A 16,405-nucleotide genomic window follows, 5' to 3' on the forward strand; every position below is an offset into this window, starting at 1 on the left:
ATACCATGTCTGACGACTCCACGACCAACGCGCCGGCTGCTGCGGCCGCGTCGCCAACACCCGCTGCTGAGAAGGAGGCCGTGCCTGCCCCTGCGACTACCCAAGCCGGCGAGACAAAGAAGGAGGAAGCTGCCGCTGCCAACGCCGCCGAGGAGAAGGCGGCCAGTGCTACTGAGACTGCTGCGCCTGCGTCTAGCGAAGCGCCAGCCGAACAAGAGTCGGACAAGGCTGCCCGAGGTATCTAAAATCCACCACCATTCACCCATTCACTCATCAGGCCACCCACCCAGGCATCCATTCACCACCCGTCATCCATCATCCATCCAACCGCCCATCCGCAATCATCCCTTCGGAGCATCTTAGCTAATCATCACCTTCGCCTATCCATTAGACACTCAGGACAAGCCCGCCGACAAGCCCGACGACAAGGCCACCGACAAGCCCGAACAAGACCAAACAGAAAAGTCCGACGTCGAAATGGCCGATGCTAGTGCCGCCCAGACTCCCGCTCCCGAGTCGGCAGAGCAAACCCAGCAGACCGACGACGCCAGTCCTGCTGCTTCCGCGGCCGCCACGTCCAAGAGCAAGTCTTCGAGCAGTCGTCGCAAGTCCGTCGGCGGTGGCTCCAAGCTCAGCAAGAAGGCTTCCAAGGCCAAGCTTCTCCATCTCGACGCGCAGCCTGGCGACCACTACTACGTCAAGCTGAAGGGCTTCCCTCAATGGCCAGTTATCATCTGCGATGAGGACATGCTTCCCCAGTCGCTCATCAAGTCGCGACCCGTCTCCGCCATGCGTCCCGATGGTACCTACCGCGAAGACTTTGCCGATGGCGGCAAGAGGGCACACGACCGCACTTATCCTGTCATGTATCTTCACACCAACGAATTGTAAGTTTTGGACCTAGCAGCCGCGGCGCGAACCTGCCCTTCCTCAATTTTGTATTTCCAGCTAACCAGATTGATCCTACTTCGGACTATAGCGGCTGGGTGGTCAACACAGAGCTTATCGAGCTTGATCCCGCAGCCATCAAGGATATGAAGATGGACAAGATGCGCAAGGACCTTGCAGCTGCGCACCACTTGGCTGCCGAGTCCCACCCCTTGTCTTTCTACAAGGAGGTTCTGCAGCGGTTCCAGGAGGAGCTGATTGAGCAGGAGAAGGCCAGGGCCGCCAAGGCTGCCGCCACTCCCAAGGGCAAGAAGTCCAAGGCCGCTGTCAGCGAAGATGAGGACGTCGAGATGGCCGATGCGAGCGATGAGCAGCCCCAGACCGACAAGAAGAAGGCAAAGAAGAGAAAGGCAGAGGAGCCGGTAGAGGTGAGCTGCAGCTGCGTTTAGGCAAGAAGTGGATGACATGCGCTAACTATTGGGGAAACTGAAACAGGAAACACCCCAGCGGTCAGAGTCGGTCAAAAAGCCCAAGATAAAGTTGACGACCAATTCGACCGCCAAGACCGCCAACGGTGCCGCGGCCGCCCCCAAGACTGCTAAGCCCGCAGCGGAAGCGAAGACCACGAAGGCTAAGCCGGCCAAGAAGACGAAGGAGACGGAGGAGAAGAAGGGCGAGAAGGAGGCTGCTACTCCCAAGGAGCAAGAATTGACGCCCGAGGAGAAGCATACTCGCAAGGAGGTACGTTGATGCAAGGGAAATTTGATTTTAAGGAGGTGCCAGTTGCTGATATGTCATGATTTCAACAGCGCGAGGTGTTGTTCCTCCGTCACAAGCTTCAAAAGGGCCTGCTCACCAGGGACCAGGAACCCAAGCCCGAGGAGATGAAGGTCATGTCTGAGTTCCTAACCAAGCTGGAAGCGTTCCCAGATCTTGAAGTCAGCATCATCAGGGCCACGAAGATCAACAAGGTGCTCAAGGCCATCCTTAAGCTCGAGAACATCCCCAAGGAAGAGGAGTTCAAGTTTAAGCCTCGCTCACAAACACTTTTGGACAAGTGGAACAAGCTTCTTGCCGGCGAAGCTGCCTCCGCGCCCGCCCCCGCAGCCGACAAGGAAGCCACTACTAATGGTGTCAATGGAAAGGCGAAGGAGGCTGAGAAGGAGGTCAAGGAGGACAGCAGCAAGACCAACGGCGCCAAGGGCAAGAGCGAAGAGCCTTCCACGTCTGACAAGGCTGAGGAGGCCCCTAAGGACAAGGATGGCGACTCCAAGATGGAGGAAGCCGATGTGAAGGCCGAGGAGAAGGCTGAGAAGAAGGATGCGGAGGAGAAGACCGAGAAGCCAGAGACCGAAGAGGTATGTTGCATCTGTCCCCAGAAATGTCCAAGTCACTTCACCTTGAGACACAAGCTAATGAGAGGTAATGCAGACAAAGTCTTCTGAGGTGGTTGAGGCTGCTGCCTGAGGGGGGCATCTGCTCAATTCTCCCAGACAGCCTGGACAGCCGGGGAAGAAGATGACTCGATGCCTCCGGTGCCGAGAGAAAAAGAAAAAGTGTGTCCGGACACCCTGGAATGCTGACCGGTGCGATCGCTGTCGAGAGGCACTCGTCAAGTGTCGCCCGTGTCCCTAACGACACGTAAAGGCCAGGAAACATACAAGCTCTGTTTTTTGTCTGCGTCCGAACTAGCGATAAGGACTTGTGCGGAACTGTTTATAGTCACCGCTTTGAATATGCTATCGAGTGGAAGGCTCTAGGAAATAATTCTCAGAGAAGGTGGAAAAGTGGCGCAATGATGTTCTTTTTTGGAACTAGGTATGGGAGTGCCGATCAGCATCCGGGTCATGTGGAAGTGAGAGAGAGAGAGAGAGAGAGTCAGCGAAAGAAAGAAGATGTTTCTGTATAACTAGTTGGTGGTGGTTTTGCGTTTCCTTTTCCCTTTTGATTCCGTCTGGTGTCTATCCGCCCATCTGTCTGTCCGTCTGTCTTTTGGTCATATCGCAACGTATCCAACAACCATCGGTCATCAAATCACTATCTGGGGGTGTTCTTGTTTTTGTTCTTGTGGGGTTTGGTTCGTTACGAAATACAGGCATGCCTTTTCTTAGGTATTCAGCTCCTTATTCATCCTCGGGGTTCTCACTACTGCCTTTTTTGCATTCATCCGTCTTTATTGTTACAAATGTCTGGAAACGCGAAGAAAGCTGATGATGGTTCTCAACGAACGGAATACTGAAGGGGATGGATGGATGGAAAAGCCGAGTTTATTCTGCGAGGTAATTGGAAAAGATGATGAGCACAGACAGGCACTTGAACGATTATGATCATTTGGACTTGTTCATATTTCTTGGTCACTTACGAAAAGTAAGGAAGAGGAAGAGGAAGAGGAAGAGGAAGAGGAAGGCGTCTCGAGACGACAAAGTTACCCCTTTGAGCTTTTTGCTTCTTTACTTTCGTGTTTCTATTTTTGGATGGCTGTGTGCTTTCGCTTCCTCACTAAAGCAGAGACAGATCTGATGCTGAAAGGCAAATTGGTCAAATCTTTTAAGATGGGGTGCGGTTCTTCAGGTTGAGGGGGTCGGTAGGTTGGTTATGATGACGAGATTTGCGACGGTTCGTTTAAGATTACTTAACTTGGTTGATTACCGAAGTACGTATACCATGGAATTGATGATTATGCTTGATGAGACCACTTTTAATGATGTTGCTGAGTGAAAACGATTCGTGATTTGACGACGGCAACGCCTCAACCACTCGCGCAACACTGGTGGTGTAGTCATTCCTGGCCCATGTTTTGATCATGATGTAAACAGACAGAGTTCACGGACGACGAATTGCCGGGGAAGCCACAGGGGCTTTTAATCGCGAAGCTGAATTGTTAGTGGCGCATGAGGTGCTGTGGCTTGCACGTTTAGCGCTCCTCCAGCTATGAGAACGACCGCCCCGGCCTGGGATCATGGCGCTCGCAGCTTCCCTCCAATTGAACGTCGTGAATGGATGGACGAGCTTGTTTGAGACGCGTTCCTTCAGATATTGACAAACATCCCTGAACTTCAAGTTGATTCTGCTCTTTTTATGATCGTAAAATACTTCGAACGTCATCAAGTACTTTCCAGTAGTACCTACACCTCCCCGAAAGCTGCACGGGATAGTATCCAAACATCTCAACTTCTTTGCAAACACATTGAATCCATTCATATTTCACACATTCCACTTCCCGTTCGGTAAATAATTTCAGGTACATAACCAGCCAGCGCAACTCGGCCATTCATAATGGCAGAAACACACGACGACAACCCAGCCCTCTTTGAGGAAGATGATCACCGAGTAGGTTTACGTTGTTTATGTCCCCTTACTTCACAACATGTTGTCCCCAACCACGATCCTTCACACCTCTCTTACCAGCACTTACTCACACTCATGAAAAATAGGCAGTCTATATCTTCGCCCCAGCAGGCCACAATTCCTCCCCACTGCAAGAGAAAGCACGGCCAGTGAAAAGGCGGAGAGTCAGCAGTAAACGCGCTTCTGCCGCCGCGGAAGTAGCAGCAGATGCGGAGGGAGAGACGCAGTCGACAACGACTGCTGCTGCCTTTCCTCGGCTGTTTGGGGGGGAGGAGAGCGCGGAAGCTGCGGGGTTGAGGAGACAGGTTTTTGATACGGCGTGGCCGGTTCTTGATTGGCGGATTAAGGTGAGTTTTATTCAGTTCTGTTTTTGTGGTTTGTTGGGTTATGTTTGGGGTTGTGATGGAGCTGGGTGTGCCATCAATGAGGTTTCGGGTTTCCGGGGAGGGGGGCTTGGGTGAACAACAAAACGGGAGTGGCATTGCGCTGTAAATGTGTTGCTGTTGGACGAGACCGCTAACTTTGCGTTTTACGAGTGAAGAATGTCTTAAGAGAGGCGAACCGAACGACACTAGAGAATGTCAGCTCGTTTATACGCGATGCTGAGGGTGATGCGTAAGTGGCGATGACCCTTTTCAGTCAGTCGGAGTTGAGGAGGCCAGAAAAAAATAATAGCTGACACGAAAAAACAGAACAAGAGGAACCAGAATCCCAGCAGGCTTCATTATCACCGGCCCCAACATCGTCTCCCAAGATCTCCTGTTCGAACAACTCTCCGAAGCTCTCGGCAAAGCCACACAAGCCCGGTTTGTCCGTCTACGGGCGGCTGGGGCGCCAAACCTTAAGGCGGCGCTCAAAAAGGTGATAAGAGACGCCACTGCGCAGGTGTCTCTTGACGGCGGCGGCGATGGGGATGAAGACGCCGAGGTTGCCTTTGGCCGTGATGGCAGGAAGTACCTCGACTATGACCTGGAGGGATTACACGCTTTTCTCGGCGCACAGCAGGACTCTTCGAGACGAGTTATTGTGGCGTTTGAGGATAGCGAGGCGTTTGAGAGCTCGTTGTTGACTGATTTGCTTGCTCTTTTTCAGTAAGTTTAACTGACGCTCCTACTTCTTTTTCGTCGGGGCGTGGCTAAACAGGTTTGGCCAATACAGTTCATGGCAGGGACGCATCCAGTTCTCTGTGCTCTTCGGCATCGCTACCTCGGTAGAGCTGTTTCAGGCACGACTCCTCAAGTCTACTGCCCGACAATTATTTGGTGCCAAGTTCGATGTCGTCCAGGCGGACTTGGTCCTTGATAATGTCTTCAAGAGCGCCATTGCTGGGACGCAGGCGACGCTTCGCCTGGGGCCTACATTACTGAGGCGTTTGCTCGATCGCCAGCGGGATCAGGTTGCTGGTATTCGGGTGTTTATCAGCTCTATCAAGGTGAGTCCGGCTGCATCCCTTTATTCGTCACGTTTACCATGGCTCATAAATTACTTAGTACGCCTACATGTGCCACTTTTACGCCAACCCTTTGAGTGTCCTACTTGCGGACGAAAAGTCTCTCACCCGTCAGCTGCTTCAACCTGAGCACATTCAGGCTGTACGGACTCTTGACTCCTTTAAGGCACATGTCGAGGCCGCGGTGGACGCGAGACAGCTCAACCATGCACAGTCACTCGTCGAAGATGACAGTTACCTCGTTAAGCAGATGGTTGAGCAGCGGCAGAAAAAGCAAGATTATCTCATGCAACTCTTGCGCTCTTTACACCTTCTAACCAGCATGGATCTCGTTCCCGGCCGTTTCACCGATCTCTACGTGGCCGCTCTCGCAGGGGGACTCGATCTAACGCCCACCATCGACGCCATAAAACGATTAGGAGCAGACGACGTCCCCGCCCTAATCAACCGCCTACTGACCGCCATCCAAACCGGCAGTCCCGACCTCGACCTGCCCGGCTGGGAGGACGAAGCCGAGGAGCTCATCAGCTCCCTCTCCGAGATCCGCGACGAGATTGAGGCCCTAGCCGAGCAAGCCAGAGAGAAAGGACAACAAGCCCTCAAGAGCAAATTCACCGCCCAAAGCAAAGTCCTCCGCACGACCGTCGTCGCCCAAAAGGTACAGCTCAGCCAAGACACGGCCAAACTCACAGACGAAGACAAGGCCTTCGGCAAGGCCATCGACTCGCTCGTGGACTTGTTCACTCACAATATCTACAGCGATCCCATCGATAGCCTGTTCTTGCACGAAGCATGGGCGTACGACGCCGAGGCTCCCTACCGGGACGTCTTTGTTCCGCGGCCGGGAACGACCTTTGAGCGAGCCCTGACGAGGCCGCATGGGTATCTCGGGTGTGAGTGCTGCAGCAAGGCCGCGGGGACGCTCTCCGCTACGCTGCCGACGACGTGTATTCTGTATCAACTATACCTGGAGACGGGGTCCTTGGTTAATGCGGCGGATCTGTGGTCTGCGTACTATGCGCTTGTGGGCGAGGAGTCGGATGCTGGACTTGGATTGGGCGAGAGAGAGGCGTTGGGAAGGTTCTATCGTGGCTTGGCGGAGCTGAGGTTGATGGGCTTTGTTAAGCAGAGTAAGAAGAAGGCGGATCATGTTGCTAAGGTGAAGTGGCTGCTGTGATTGGGAAAAGGCAGGTGTGGCTGGGAAGCGGATGGATGGAAGGGGGGAAGAAGGCGAGAGCGTCTGGGCAACTTTCCGTTCGCGTTCTTTGTTGTCTCGAATGTTTCATCTTTGGGTGTGGATGGAATGAGAAGCTATGTTTGGCATTTTGTGCGTGGGGAAAGGGGGGGGGAAAAGCATTGTTACTGTCACTGGCATTCATTTCATGCACGTTGTTTTCGACGAGAAAAGTCCCATACAGGCCGAACAATGTCTTAGATTGGTGCTTCCTTCTTTCTCTCCTCTAGATAATCCCGATACCCCATTCAAGTCAAGAAGAGAGACAAAGAGGAGGCGGGCGGCTGGCGTAAATTGAACAGATATCGACTCAAAAAAGGAAGACAAAGAAAAGAAGATGGCGGCATCCCAGCTTTTACCACCTACCTTTGCTGCTTCTGGAAATCCCCAGCGGCTTTTTCTCGCCAAAGGACATGAATGACATGCTTTCGTGAGCAATACCTACAAGAGGACGGCGGTCACTCTTCGCTGGCTGTTTAATCCTTTCCTGTTGCCAAATTGCTTCTCCTTCGTTTCGTTTCGTTCGTGTGTCCAAAAAGGGTCGTCGTCGTCGTCGGTTTTCGCAGCAGCACAAATGAAACAGCAGGTCATCCCGTAGCCCTTCTTCTTCTTCCTCTTTACAAAGTCCATTGTGGGAGAGTACAAAATAGCCAAAAAGAGAAAAAAGAAATCATACTACAGGCTGCTGCTGCTGCTGGCAGCTATTCATTCTACATTATACTCTGCCGCAACGACAGACGGGTGCACTAGCCGAACCGACGAAAGGGACGAGAAAAAAGGCCTTCACTGCCTCAGTTATTATTATATGTTCCTCAATACCTACCTACCTACCTATTTACTCATTACGGATCCCCCTCTTCTGTTTTCCCCGTCAACCCTATTCGCTTATGATCGGATCGCATTCACACCCCTTCACAAACGAGCGCCGACGTTGAGAAGACCTGTTAGTCACGAGCCGGTCGTTCACCGGGAGCTTGTCATCTCATATATCCTCTTCAGGTCCTACTCGTTTTTTAGTACTTAAACCCCTGGGCTCCTCCTCTTGACCCCCCGAGCAAGAGCTAGCGAAACTAGGAACTGCGACGATCTGTGGACAATCTAGCCAGCATCGTTGTTCTGCCCTCACAACAAGAAACCCGTTCACTTCCTATTTCAGGGGAAAGAGACAACAAGAAGCACAATGTCCAACCAACACCCAGGTCAACAACCTACCAACCCCCGGGGTCATCACCACCGTCCACCACCTCCCCCCTCGACAGGAACAACACCAGGAGCATCATCAAAACCACCCACCCAACAACCCTCACAGCAACCCTTTCCACAGCAGCCAAACCCAACACTAACAACCCGCCGCTCCCTCCTCTCCCCAACCTTCGCCTCCAAACTCCGCCAACTCGCCCTCCCCCTCGCTCCCCTCGTCCAACTAACCTCCGGCACCGTCCACCCCGAGTTCCCCCAGACCTTGCTCAACTTCTGGCTGCTGACCGACGACCAGCTGGACCGACTAGCGAGTTTCTACCACCAGCGCACGCCGTGCCAGTGGACGGCGCACTACCCTTGTCCGGTGTCGTGGCCGGCGGGCATGGGGATTGAGGAGAAGAGGAGGCGGATTGGACGGTTTATTGGGTTGAGGGGGTGTGAGAGTCCACCGTTGCCTTCTTCGGCTTCTTCGTTGAGCGGCTGGGTGGGCTTGGGCTTGGATTTGAATATGGGGACGGGGGAAAAGAACGGGGGTGGGGGGCAGATTGATGATGATGATGATGATGATGACGCTATGGAGATGGATAGTACGGATTTGGAAATGGGTGGTGGGCAGCAAACGGAGCAACAACGAGCATTATTCTCAAAGGTTATGAGCTCGCCTATCATGGCCAGCATGGGAAACGAAGGAGCGGGGGGCATGTCGGCCTACATATCGGAGTTGTTAAAGTCGACGACGACAGGGACGACGGATGAGGATATTGCGGAGACGGAGAGGAAGTTCAGGAAAGCGGAGGATGAGTTGGATGAGATCAGGAGGAAGATGGGTTGGTATTTTTAGGTTGACAGTGGTTGTTGCAATGGGTAGGGATATCAAAGACGGGCAAGATTGTTTTGGAGTTTCCGAAGGACTCGCTTGGAAGAGGTCTATTTAGATGGCCAGGCAGGTTAGCTACTAAAAGAGCGCTGGTGTTCGGTGACATCGATACATACAGTCCAATACTGAATGGTTTGTTTGTTAACTCGAGACCTCGGGTCAACTTCCCTGGGCGTTTTTATATCTAATCCATTCGTTTCGTTCCATGATCAATCTTGTTAATGGCTTTCTGAACCGTACCTAGCCGTTCATTTTATCTTTGTGAGGTTTAGGACAATTCGGGATAGATCTCGTCCAGTATACCAGGAGTACCAAGCTAACAAACAAACCAGCATTAGATTGTACCTAGACCGTAGAATAGTTTGCAATATACCACATTCAAACTATCCAAGCTGAGGCCTGGTTCGCTTCCATTCTCGTATTGATCAACATACGTATTGAAGTCTACGTAATAATCCCAAACCGAGGACGCTGTGGGTTGTACTGTATCTCGACCAAGACCCGCAAACGACCTGAAGAAGCAAAAAAAGTATACCCTCGAATATTTTGCTGCAGGTCCCAACCCATAAACGCCATGGAAGAATGCAACTGCTTTCCCAACACACCCCACACTGCCCTGCCCTCCCGTACCTCTCTCCGTATTGTGCAGCCACCCCGGAGATCTCTTTGCGAGATGCTCACGTCACTCTCATGCACCGATCGCTAGGACGTGACCTCTAGTTCTTGCCCTTCTTCCTCGACGGCGATGAGGTGACCGAGCTGGAGTCAACAGGGGTACCAGTACCAGTCTCCTCTCCTTCCAGTTCCTTCATGAACTCGCTTCTGACGGTGGCCCTGCGCTTCTCCCACCACTCCTTCTCCTGTGTCACCTGAGCCTGGATCTCGTCGAGGCGCTCGCGCAGCACGGTGTTGGCGGCAATCTCGTTGGCGGTTTGGAAGATGCTCTGTCCCCAGTTGGGAGCGAGTGCGTTGGCCTGAAGGGTTTGACGTTAGCATTTCTGGACCCCAAACACCGTAACGCTCTGCAAAGAAGCACATACCTCCATAACAACATCACGAAGCTCTTCCTCCATCTCCTTCTCGGCGCGCTGGAACCTTTGCCACAGGTCATCGCCGATGCTTCCACGTTGTAGAAGAGAGCTGCAGGCGGCCTTGGCGGCACGAATCTGGATAATGCGGTGGATGTCTTCGACGGCACGGCGCAGCAGAGCCGCCCGGAGCACACTTTCGGATACTTTAGGGGCCTTCTCGGATCCGGTCTCGGGCTCCATGTGGAGGAGTGACAGATAGACGTTGCGCTGGAGGTGAGGGCCGAACCATGGTGCGAGGTTTGCGCTTTGTTCTGGAAGAATCAGCAAGGTTAGCTTTCCGTCCTGGGTAGGACAAGAATATTTGGGTAGAGAGGTTACATACGGGCTTTCCTCTTGCGGTAGATTGTGGAAAAGGTCATGAAGGTGCCCGTCAGGACAATCAGATAGGCGAAGGGGAGCACAAGCCCCCGCCAGTCGAGGCTGAACATGTTTCGGGATGGAGTGTGTCAATTGACGGACGAGAAATGAAGTCTGTATTCTCTACTCTAGAAGGAATCGAGCGACTAGAGTGACAAGGTTGGTGGTGAATGTGCGGTTGTATGAGTGTTGGTCACGGCAACGCAATCGAGCTTCCCTTATCAAATGCGGTGCCCGTGCCTGGAAAGAACACCTTGACAACTGCAGCGGTGCAGCGCGGCAGGGGAGCATGACAATGGAATTTCTGGGCTTGGCGCGTGCTGGCTTCATCTGAATGGCAAGGGCCCATGCCGCAAAATGCCTGCCGCGATCTACAGCCCCTTTCCGTCACTCTTGTGGGGTGCGGGGCTTGCCGGCCGGCATCTCTTGACGTGGGACCGGGAGTTCTTGGCTCTTCTGGAAACCCATGCCTCGATTGCTCAGCACTTCCCAGCACGCCCCAGCACGCCCCAGCACTCCCGCCGCCCAGGCACAACGTATGACGAACGCTTGAAGCTATCGTACAGCGTTGCGTTGGAGCTCCCCGCCATTGGATCCCGTCTGCCAAACAATCCACCAACACTGCATTCCCCGATCACCACGGCACCCAGTTCCCGTCACCAGTCACGCCTTCACCCCGAGTCCGAGAACCTGGCGTGACCTTACAGGTTTTGCGCAAACACAGATATTCCCGTCATACAGTTCCACATATCGCCTGCGATACATTTAAATCCAGATTTCGGAATCCTCACCAAACAACAACACCCACCCCGACGTCACCTTTTTCCAGCCCGCCCACCATGTTGTTGAGGTTACGCGGTCCCGATGGCATGCTCCGCCTGACGGTCGAGAAAGATGATACCTTTGCGGATCTTGGCCGTCAACTCCTTCCCAAGCTTCCCCCGACTGTTGACCCGAAAACAATTACACTTTCGAACCATCCGACCGGCAGCGACGCCAAGAACCTCAGCGAGGTAGCAAAGTTCAAAGTCAGCCAGATTGGACTTAACCATGGCGATCTTATCTTCGTCACATACAAGCACAATGATGCCGCGACCGACGGTCCAGGCAACGGCGAAGCCACCAAATCCAGCGTGCTGTCATCCACGAACCGCCTCAACGGCAAACCGATCCTACCTGCAGAAGACCTGCCCATCGACCCGCCTCCGCTGACATCTCCGCATGAACATATCAAGAACCCGTGGGAAACGGTGAGGCAGTCGCCTTTGGATGATCGGCTAGACAAGCGCGACGGGAAGATCCCGAGGGGACGCGATCACAAGATGTGCCGCCACGGACCCAAGGGCATGTGCGATTACTGCATGCCCCTTGATCCCTTTAACGCAAAGTATCTCGAGGAGAAGAAGATCAAGTACATGTCAGTACACGCATACCTCCGCAAAATCAACTCGGCGACAAACAAGCCCGAGCTTGGTGCTTCGTTTATTCCCCCGCTTGTCGAACCCTATTACAGAGTCAAGCGGGACTGTCCATCGGGCCATCCTCAATGGCCTGAAGGTATCTGCACAAAATGCCAGCCCAGCGCCATCACTCTCCAGCCCCAGCCATTCAGAATGGTGGACCACGTCGAGTTCGCGACGCCCCAGATCATCGACAAGTTCCTCAATCCCTGGCGTATGACCGGATGCCAACGGCTTGGTATCCTCTACGGCAAATATCTCGAATACGACGTTGTTCCGCTCGGCGTTAAGGCTGTCGTGGAAGCCATCTATGAACCACCGCAGGTTGACGAGATCGACGGTGTAACTCTCAACGCGTGGGAAAACGAGAAGGATGTCAACGAGGTAGCAAGACTATGCGGGCTGGAGCCTGTGGGTGTAATCTGGACGGATCTCCTCGACGCTGGCAAGGGTGACGGAAGCGCCATTTGCAAGAGACACACCGATTCCTACTTCCTCGCAGCTCAGGAGATTTGCTTTGCGGCGAGGCTCCAGGCACAGCATCCGAAGGCTACCAAGTGGAGCGACACAGGTCGGTTCGGCTCCAACTTTGTCACCTGTGTCATCTCTGGCAACGAGGAGGGCGAAATCTCAATCTCGGCGTACCAGATGTCCAATGATGCGGTCGAGATGGTCAGGGCTGACATCATTGAACCTTCCACGGACCCCGGTCAAATGTTGGTGCGTGAAGAGGAGGAGGACGATGGCTCAGTCAGCAGGACACGATACATCCCCGAGGTGTTCTATCGCAAGATCAACGAGTACGGAGCAAATGTCCAGGAGAATGCGAAGCCTGCATTCCCGGTCGAGTATCTCTTCGTCACCTTGACCCATGGTTTCCCCGAAAGTCCGAAGCCGGTATTCACAAATGACGGCTTCCCTATCGCCAATCGCGAATTTGTTGGAGAAGCCCAGGAAGCCTCGGCAGTAGCAAAGATTCTTAAGGTGAACCAAAAGTCCGACCAATTCGACGTTAGCAACTTCCACTTGCTCTGCTTTATCCGGCAGATGAGCGTACTGTCCAAGGTTAGTTCACCGCGTTCCTGCTTGGTCGCAGACAAAGTATTGATTCATTTTTTTTTACAGGATGAGGAGGCACTCCTTTGCCGCGTAGCAACACAACATGACCTTGCCGACGCCTTCCAACTTCGGGCGACAGAGGGGTGGAGGACCCTGCACATGATCTTGGAATCCACTGGTGAGAGACTTCCCAAGCGCCCCAGAACTGAGGATGCTACTTCCCCCTCGGTTGACAGATCCCACCTCAGCCACCACCCATTGATGCAAAGGAACCACAACTCGACCGATGAACCACTTGCTAAGCGTTTTGCTGCTGTCAGGCTGAACGAACATCGCCCGCCACCTCCCGAATAGGACTCGATGGATGTGGATTGAGGAGACGCATGGCCTTAGGATGTCACGGATAACTTCGAATGCTAGGAAGGCAACTAGAGGGTCAGGCCTTTTAACCAACGGGAACACAGGGCTTGAGGCTTCATTCACGGCGATGCTTACTCTGTCCCACATTCGTGGAATACATGGAGAACATACAATGGACGCATTGGCGTTGATTTTGCTGCTTCGAGGGAAAATAGACATGAATTGAGCATGAACTCAGACGAACGGGGTTGTGAAATGGAAAAGGTGTCCTAGTCTAGCATTGCAAAAGCTCCTGATTATGTTGCATTGTGGTTCTCGAACACAAGTTCTGTGCTATTTTGTCAATAACAACAAAAAGCGCCAGTGGTTTAGTGGTAAAATCCATCGTTGCCATCGATGGGCCCCGCGTTCGATTCGCGGCTGGCGCATTTCGTTTTTCTTTTGCACCTATCGCCAACAGTGAGAGATTCTCCTCTCTCGTTAATTCAGTTTCTTCACTTTTTTTCTTTCCTGATTCTTCACATTTCAGTTGTTATTCCTTCTTTTCCTCCTTTCTCACATTCTCCAATCGCTTTTCTTTCTCCTATCTTCACATTTTCTTCATCCACTTATCAGTCTTTTGTTTACTCGTTTCTTAACTAGCTCTTCACCCTTCTTCAATTCAATCATTCTTTACTCGGCAAGAACCACATATCGCCATATCGAATCACAAGATAATCACCCAAGACCTGCTTAGTCAAATGTTATCCCATTCACGAAATCAACTAATAACCGAGTAGACCAACAAGATCACCTCATGATACCCCTCGAAGCTGCTCCAGCCGATCCCCCAACGTCTCCCAAAACCGACATCTATCCCTCTCCCCATCCCCCACCTCCTCCATCCTCGTATTTCCCAATTCCACCAGCAACCTCTTCCTCTTCTTCCGACTTCTGTTCTCCTCACCACGAGACTCCCAACTCCCCCACTCAGCACTGCCCCCCTCCCTGAACGTATTCGGATCCAACGTCCTCACAAAGCTAATCCAGTACGCCATGAACATGTTCACGATTGGTGCGTTATACGTCTTGTAAGAACTCCCGGACCCGGCCCCGAACCCGCTGATGTTGTCCGGCCCAAAAATGGCGGCCGCGTCGAAGAGGTGGGGGACGCCGAGGCCGGCGGCCTGGAGGGTAAAGTCGTGGACGTTGAAGCGGTAGGCGAAGACTTTGTTGGTTCTTTCTGTTTGGTTCTTGTTGGAATATGAAGAAAATGAAACGAAAGCGTCGAGAAAGTTATTGGAGGGACAGATGAACGTGGCTTCCCCGTAGGCGAGGCTGGTGGTTGGATACCAGGGATTGCGGTTCGGTAAGGGAGGCAGTTGTGGGTAGAGGGAGAGGATCTGGCGCGTGTCGGAGGGGGTGAGATGGGGGTAGTTGGTGGTGAAGAAGGAGGTTAGGTCGGAGGGCGTGAGGGAGTTGTAGGCGAAGACTGATCCTTCTGTTTTTTTTTAAGGGAGGAGGGGCTTATGGTTAGTGAGGTGGTATCGAAATCAAGACTGAGCGGAATTGGGAATTTTTGGATAAACATATGAGCACACATACCATCCGTGTTGGTACCGAAAAAAATCGGAACATTCAAGAGACGACCCCTTTGAATAAGCCGGTAAGGGAGGTCTTGCAAGAAGTCACCGTCCACGCATGGAGTCCAGTAGAAAATCGGTAGGAGTGGACCATCACGGCCCGGGAAATGTTGGGCGTGATTAGCTGCTTGCAACGAGGTGACGTCCTGGGTCCGTAAACAAGTGAGTTGCTCTTCCGGAGTGACTCCGGAACAGCCAACCTGCTGTGCTAATCGGTCGAACTGGTATTCAAGCTCTCGCACATACGGCTGTGCTGGGAAGAAGAGCGACTCGGACATGGCACCCACGAAGAGGTTGTCGTTACGGCCGCCATATGCCAATAGATGCATCACCACAGAGCCTGCTCCTGCGGATGCACCGTGGATGACTACATGGTCGGGGTCTCCGCCAAACTGCCGATGTATGGGTCAGTCGAGAGGCCTCTGGTGATGAGTCTAGGGAGAAAATACGTGATGACATACCGTGGATATATGTTTCTTTACCCAAGTAAGCAGCATCCGCTGGTCGAGCAGGCCGACATTCAAGTCACCGTCATCTTTCACCCTCTGGCTGGCGAGGAATCCCCACATCCCAACCCGATAGTTGAAGTCTAGCATGACGATGTTGTGGCCGGACTTCTCAACGACCTCACTTCCGTTCCAATTAGCATTAGTGAGGGCATTGTAACCTTCGGAAAGAGTCAGCAACATGTCTCTTCACTATACATCCTGATATCTTGATTCTGGGCGACTTACCGCCTCCCCCAATAAAATCCCAAACAGGTAACTTCGACTTTTCCGTAGCATTTGCCGGAGCCCACACGTTCACAAAAAGACAGTCCTCGTCCTGACCAGGAAAAGGTGCACTGACACCAGCTCCGAGACATATGGGGCCGAACTGGTCAGCCTTCTCGACGGTGTCGGTTCTCTTTGGCTCAACTGGTGCTCGCCAGCGTAGATCTCCAAGCGGAGGGGCAGCATAACGCATCCCTAGGAAAGCATTGACGCCATTGGAGAGACGTATGCCCTCGTAGCTGGTGTAAGTGAGGGTGACTATTGGCGGTGGGGGTCCATTGTGCTCCTTTTAAGATATTTTGTGGTTGATTAATTCTGGAACAATCAAGTGGTGGAGTGGTCTGGCTTGGAGGATTAACTATACTTACCTTTCCGTCTCGAAGAGTAATGGAAGTGAGCAAAGCGCCAGCAATGACGAATGCAGTCAAGATTATCGATAAAAGTAGAGCGATGGGTTGCCTTTGCGAAGGATGAAGCCATGATGCTTTCGCGGCCACCTCGGAGTTTGGCTCTCTTGGTGCGGTGTAACTCGCCTGATGTGTAACAAGCAATGGTGCTCGTTCATCGGCGTATTCCTCGCGAGATCTGGTCATCGTAGCATAGGACTACGCGCCATCTTTCAGTTACCGAATAAGTACGGGTCAAAAGACTGGGCTGCTTAACATGAGATGCCCGACGAGGGTGGT

The 16,405-nt window shown here is 52.7% G+C and overlaps 6 protein-coding genes and 1 non-coding gene across 7 annotated transcripts; 5 read left to right on the forward strand and 2 right to left on the reverse strand.

Annotated features, from left to right (window-relative positions):
- Positions 1–5: 5 nt before the first annotated feature.
- B0H65DRAFT_504299 (uncharacterized protein) lies at positions 6–2,355 on the forward strand (the record flags this gene model as incomplete). The annotated part of the gene is made up of 6 exons (XM_062827900.1): positions 6–237; positions 392–887; positions 980–1,316; positions 1,384–1,629; positions 1,698–2,246; positions 2,311–2,355. The coding sequence occupies 6 exons, from the start codon at positions 6–8 to the stop codon at positions 2,353–2,355; spliced, it is 1,905 nt and encodes a 634-aa protein (XP_062685540.1).
- A 1,809-nt stretch (positions 2,356–4,164) lies between these two features.
- On the forward strand, positions 4,165–6,863 carry B0H65DRAFT_414228 (origin recognition complex subunit 3 N-terminus-domain-containing protein; the record flags this gene model as incomplete). The annotated part of the gene is made up of 6 exons (XM_062823899.1): positions 4,165–4,218; positions 4,323–4,583; positions 4,778–4,851; positions 4,929–5,327; positions 5,395–5,668; positions 5,727–6,863. 6 exons carry the CDS (start codon positions 4,165–4,167, stop codon positions 6,861–6,863), a joined length of 2,199 nt encoding a protein of 732 aa, XP_062685541.1.
- Positions 6,864–7,656: 793 nt separating this feature from the next.
- B0H65DRAFT_447355 (uncharacterized protein) lies at positions 7,657–9,226 on the forward strand. Its single transcript, XM_062825862.1, has one exon. The coding sequence runs from the start codon at positions 8,101–8,103 to the stop codon at positions 8,959–8,961; it is 861 nt and encodes a 286-aa protein (XP_062685542.1). The 5' UTR covers positions 7,657–8,100; the 3' UTR covers positions 8,962–9,226.
- Positions 9,227–9,231: 5 nt separating this feature from the next.
- On the reverse strand, positions 9,232–10,721 carry B0H65DRAFT_447358 (Sec62/63 complex, subunit Sec66). The gene is made up of 3 exons (XM_062825863.1): positions 10,411–10,721; positions 10,038–10,339; positions 9,232–9,971 (listed from the first exon to the last, which is right to left on the reverse strand). The coding sequence occupies exons 1-3, from the start codon at positions 10,514–10,516 to the stop codon at positions 9,714–9,716; spliced, it is 666 nt and encodes a 221-aa protein (XP_062685543.1). The 5' UTR covers positions 10,517–10,721; the 3' UTR covers positions 9,232–9,713.
- A 266-nt stretch (positions 10,722–10,987) lies between these two features.
- B0H65DRAFT_447361 (NPL4 family-domain-containing protein) lies at positions 10,988–13,668 on the forward strand. Its single transcript, XM_062825864.1, has 2 exons — positions 10,988–12,970; positions 13,031–13,668. Exons 1-2 carry the CDS (start codon positions 11,285–11,287, stop codon positions 13,316–13,318), a joined length of 1,974 nt encoding a protein of 657 aa, XP_062685544.1. The 5' UTR covers positions 10,988–11,284; the 3' UTR covers positions 13,319–13,668.
- Positions 13,669–13,681: 13 nt separating this feature from the next.
- Positions 13,682–13,752, forward strand: B0H65DRAFT_t1. The gene has a single exon. It is a non-coding gene; the product is annotated as a tRNA-Gly (tRNA).
- A 366-nt stretch (positions 13,753–14,118) lies between these two features.
- On the reverse strand, positions 14,119–16,312 carry B0H65DRAFT_543516 (alpha/beta-hydrolase; the record flags this gene model as incomplete). Its single annotated transcript, XM_062829232.1, has 5 exons — positions 14,119–14,804; positions 14,909–15,338; positions 15,408–15,613; positions 15,681–16,005; positions 16,088–16,312. The coding sequence occupies 5 exons, from the start codon at positions 16,310–16,312 to the stop codon at positions 14,119–14,121; spliced, it is 1,872 nt and encodes a 623-aa protein (XP_062685545.1).
- Between the last annotated feature and the right edge of the window lie 93 nt (positions 16,313–16,405).

This window comes from Neurospora tetraspora (genome assembly GCF_033439725.1).
Source record: "Neurospora tetraspora strain CBS 560.94 chromosome Unknown B0H65scaffold_1, whole genome shotgun sequence".
NCBI classification, from domain to species: domain Eukaryota; kingdom Fungi; phylum Ascomycota; class Sordariomycetes; order Sordariales; family Sordariaceae; genus Neurospora; species Neurospora tetraspora.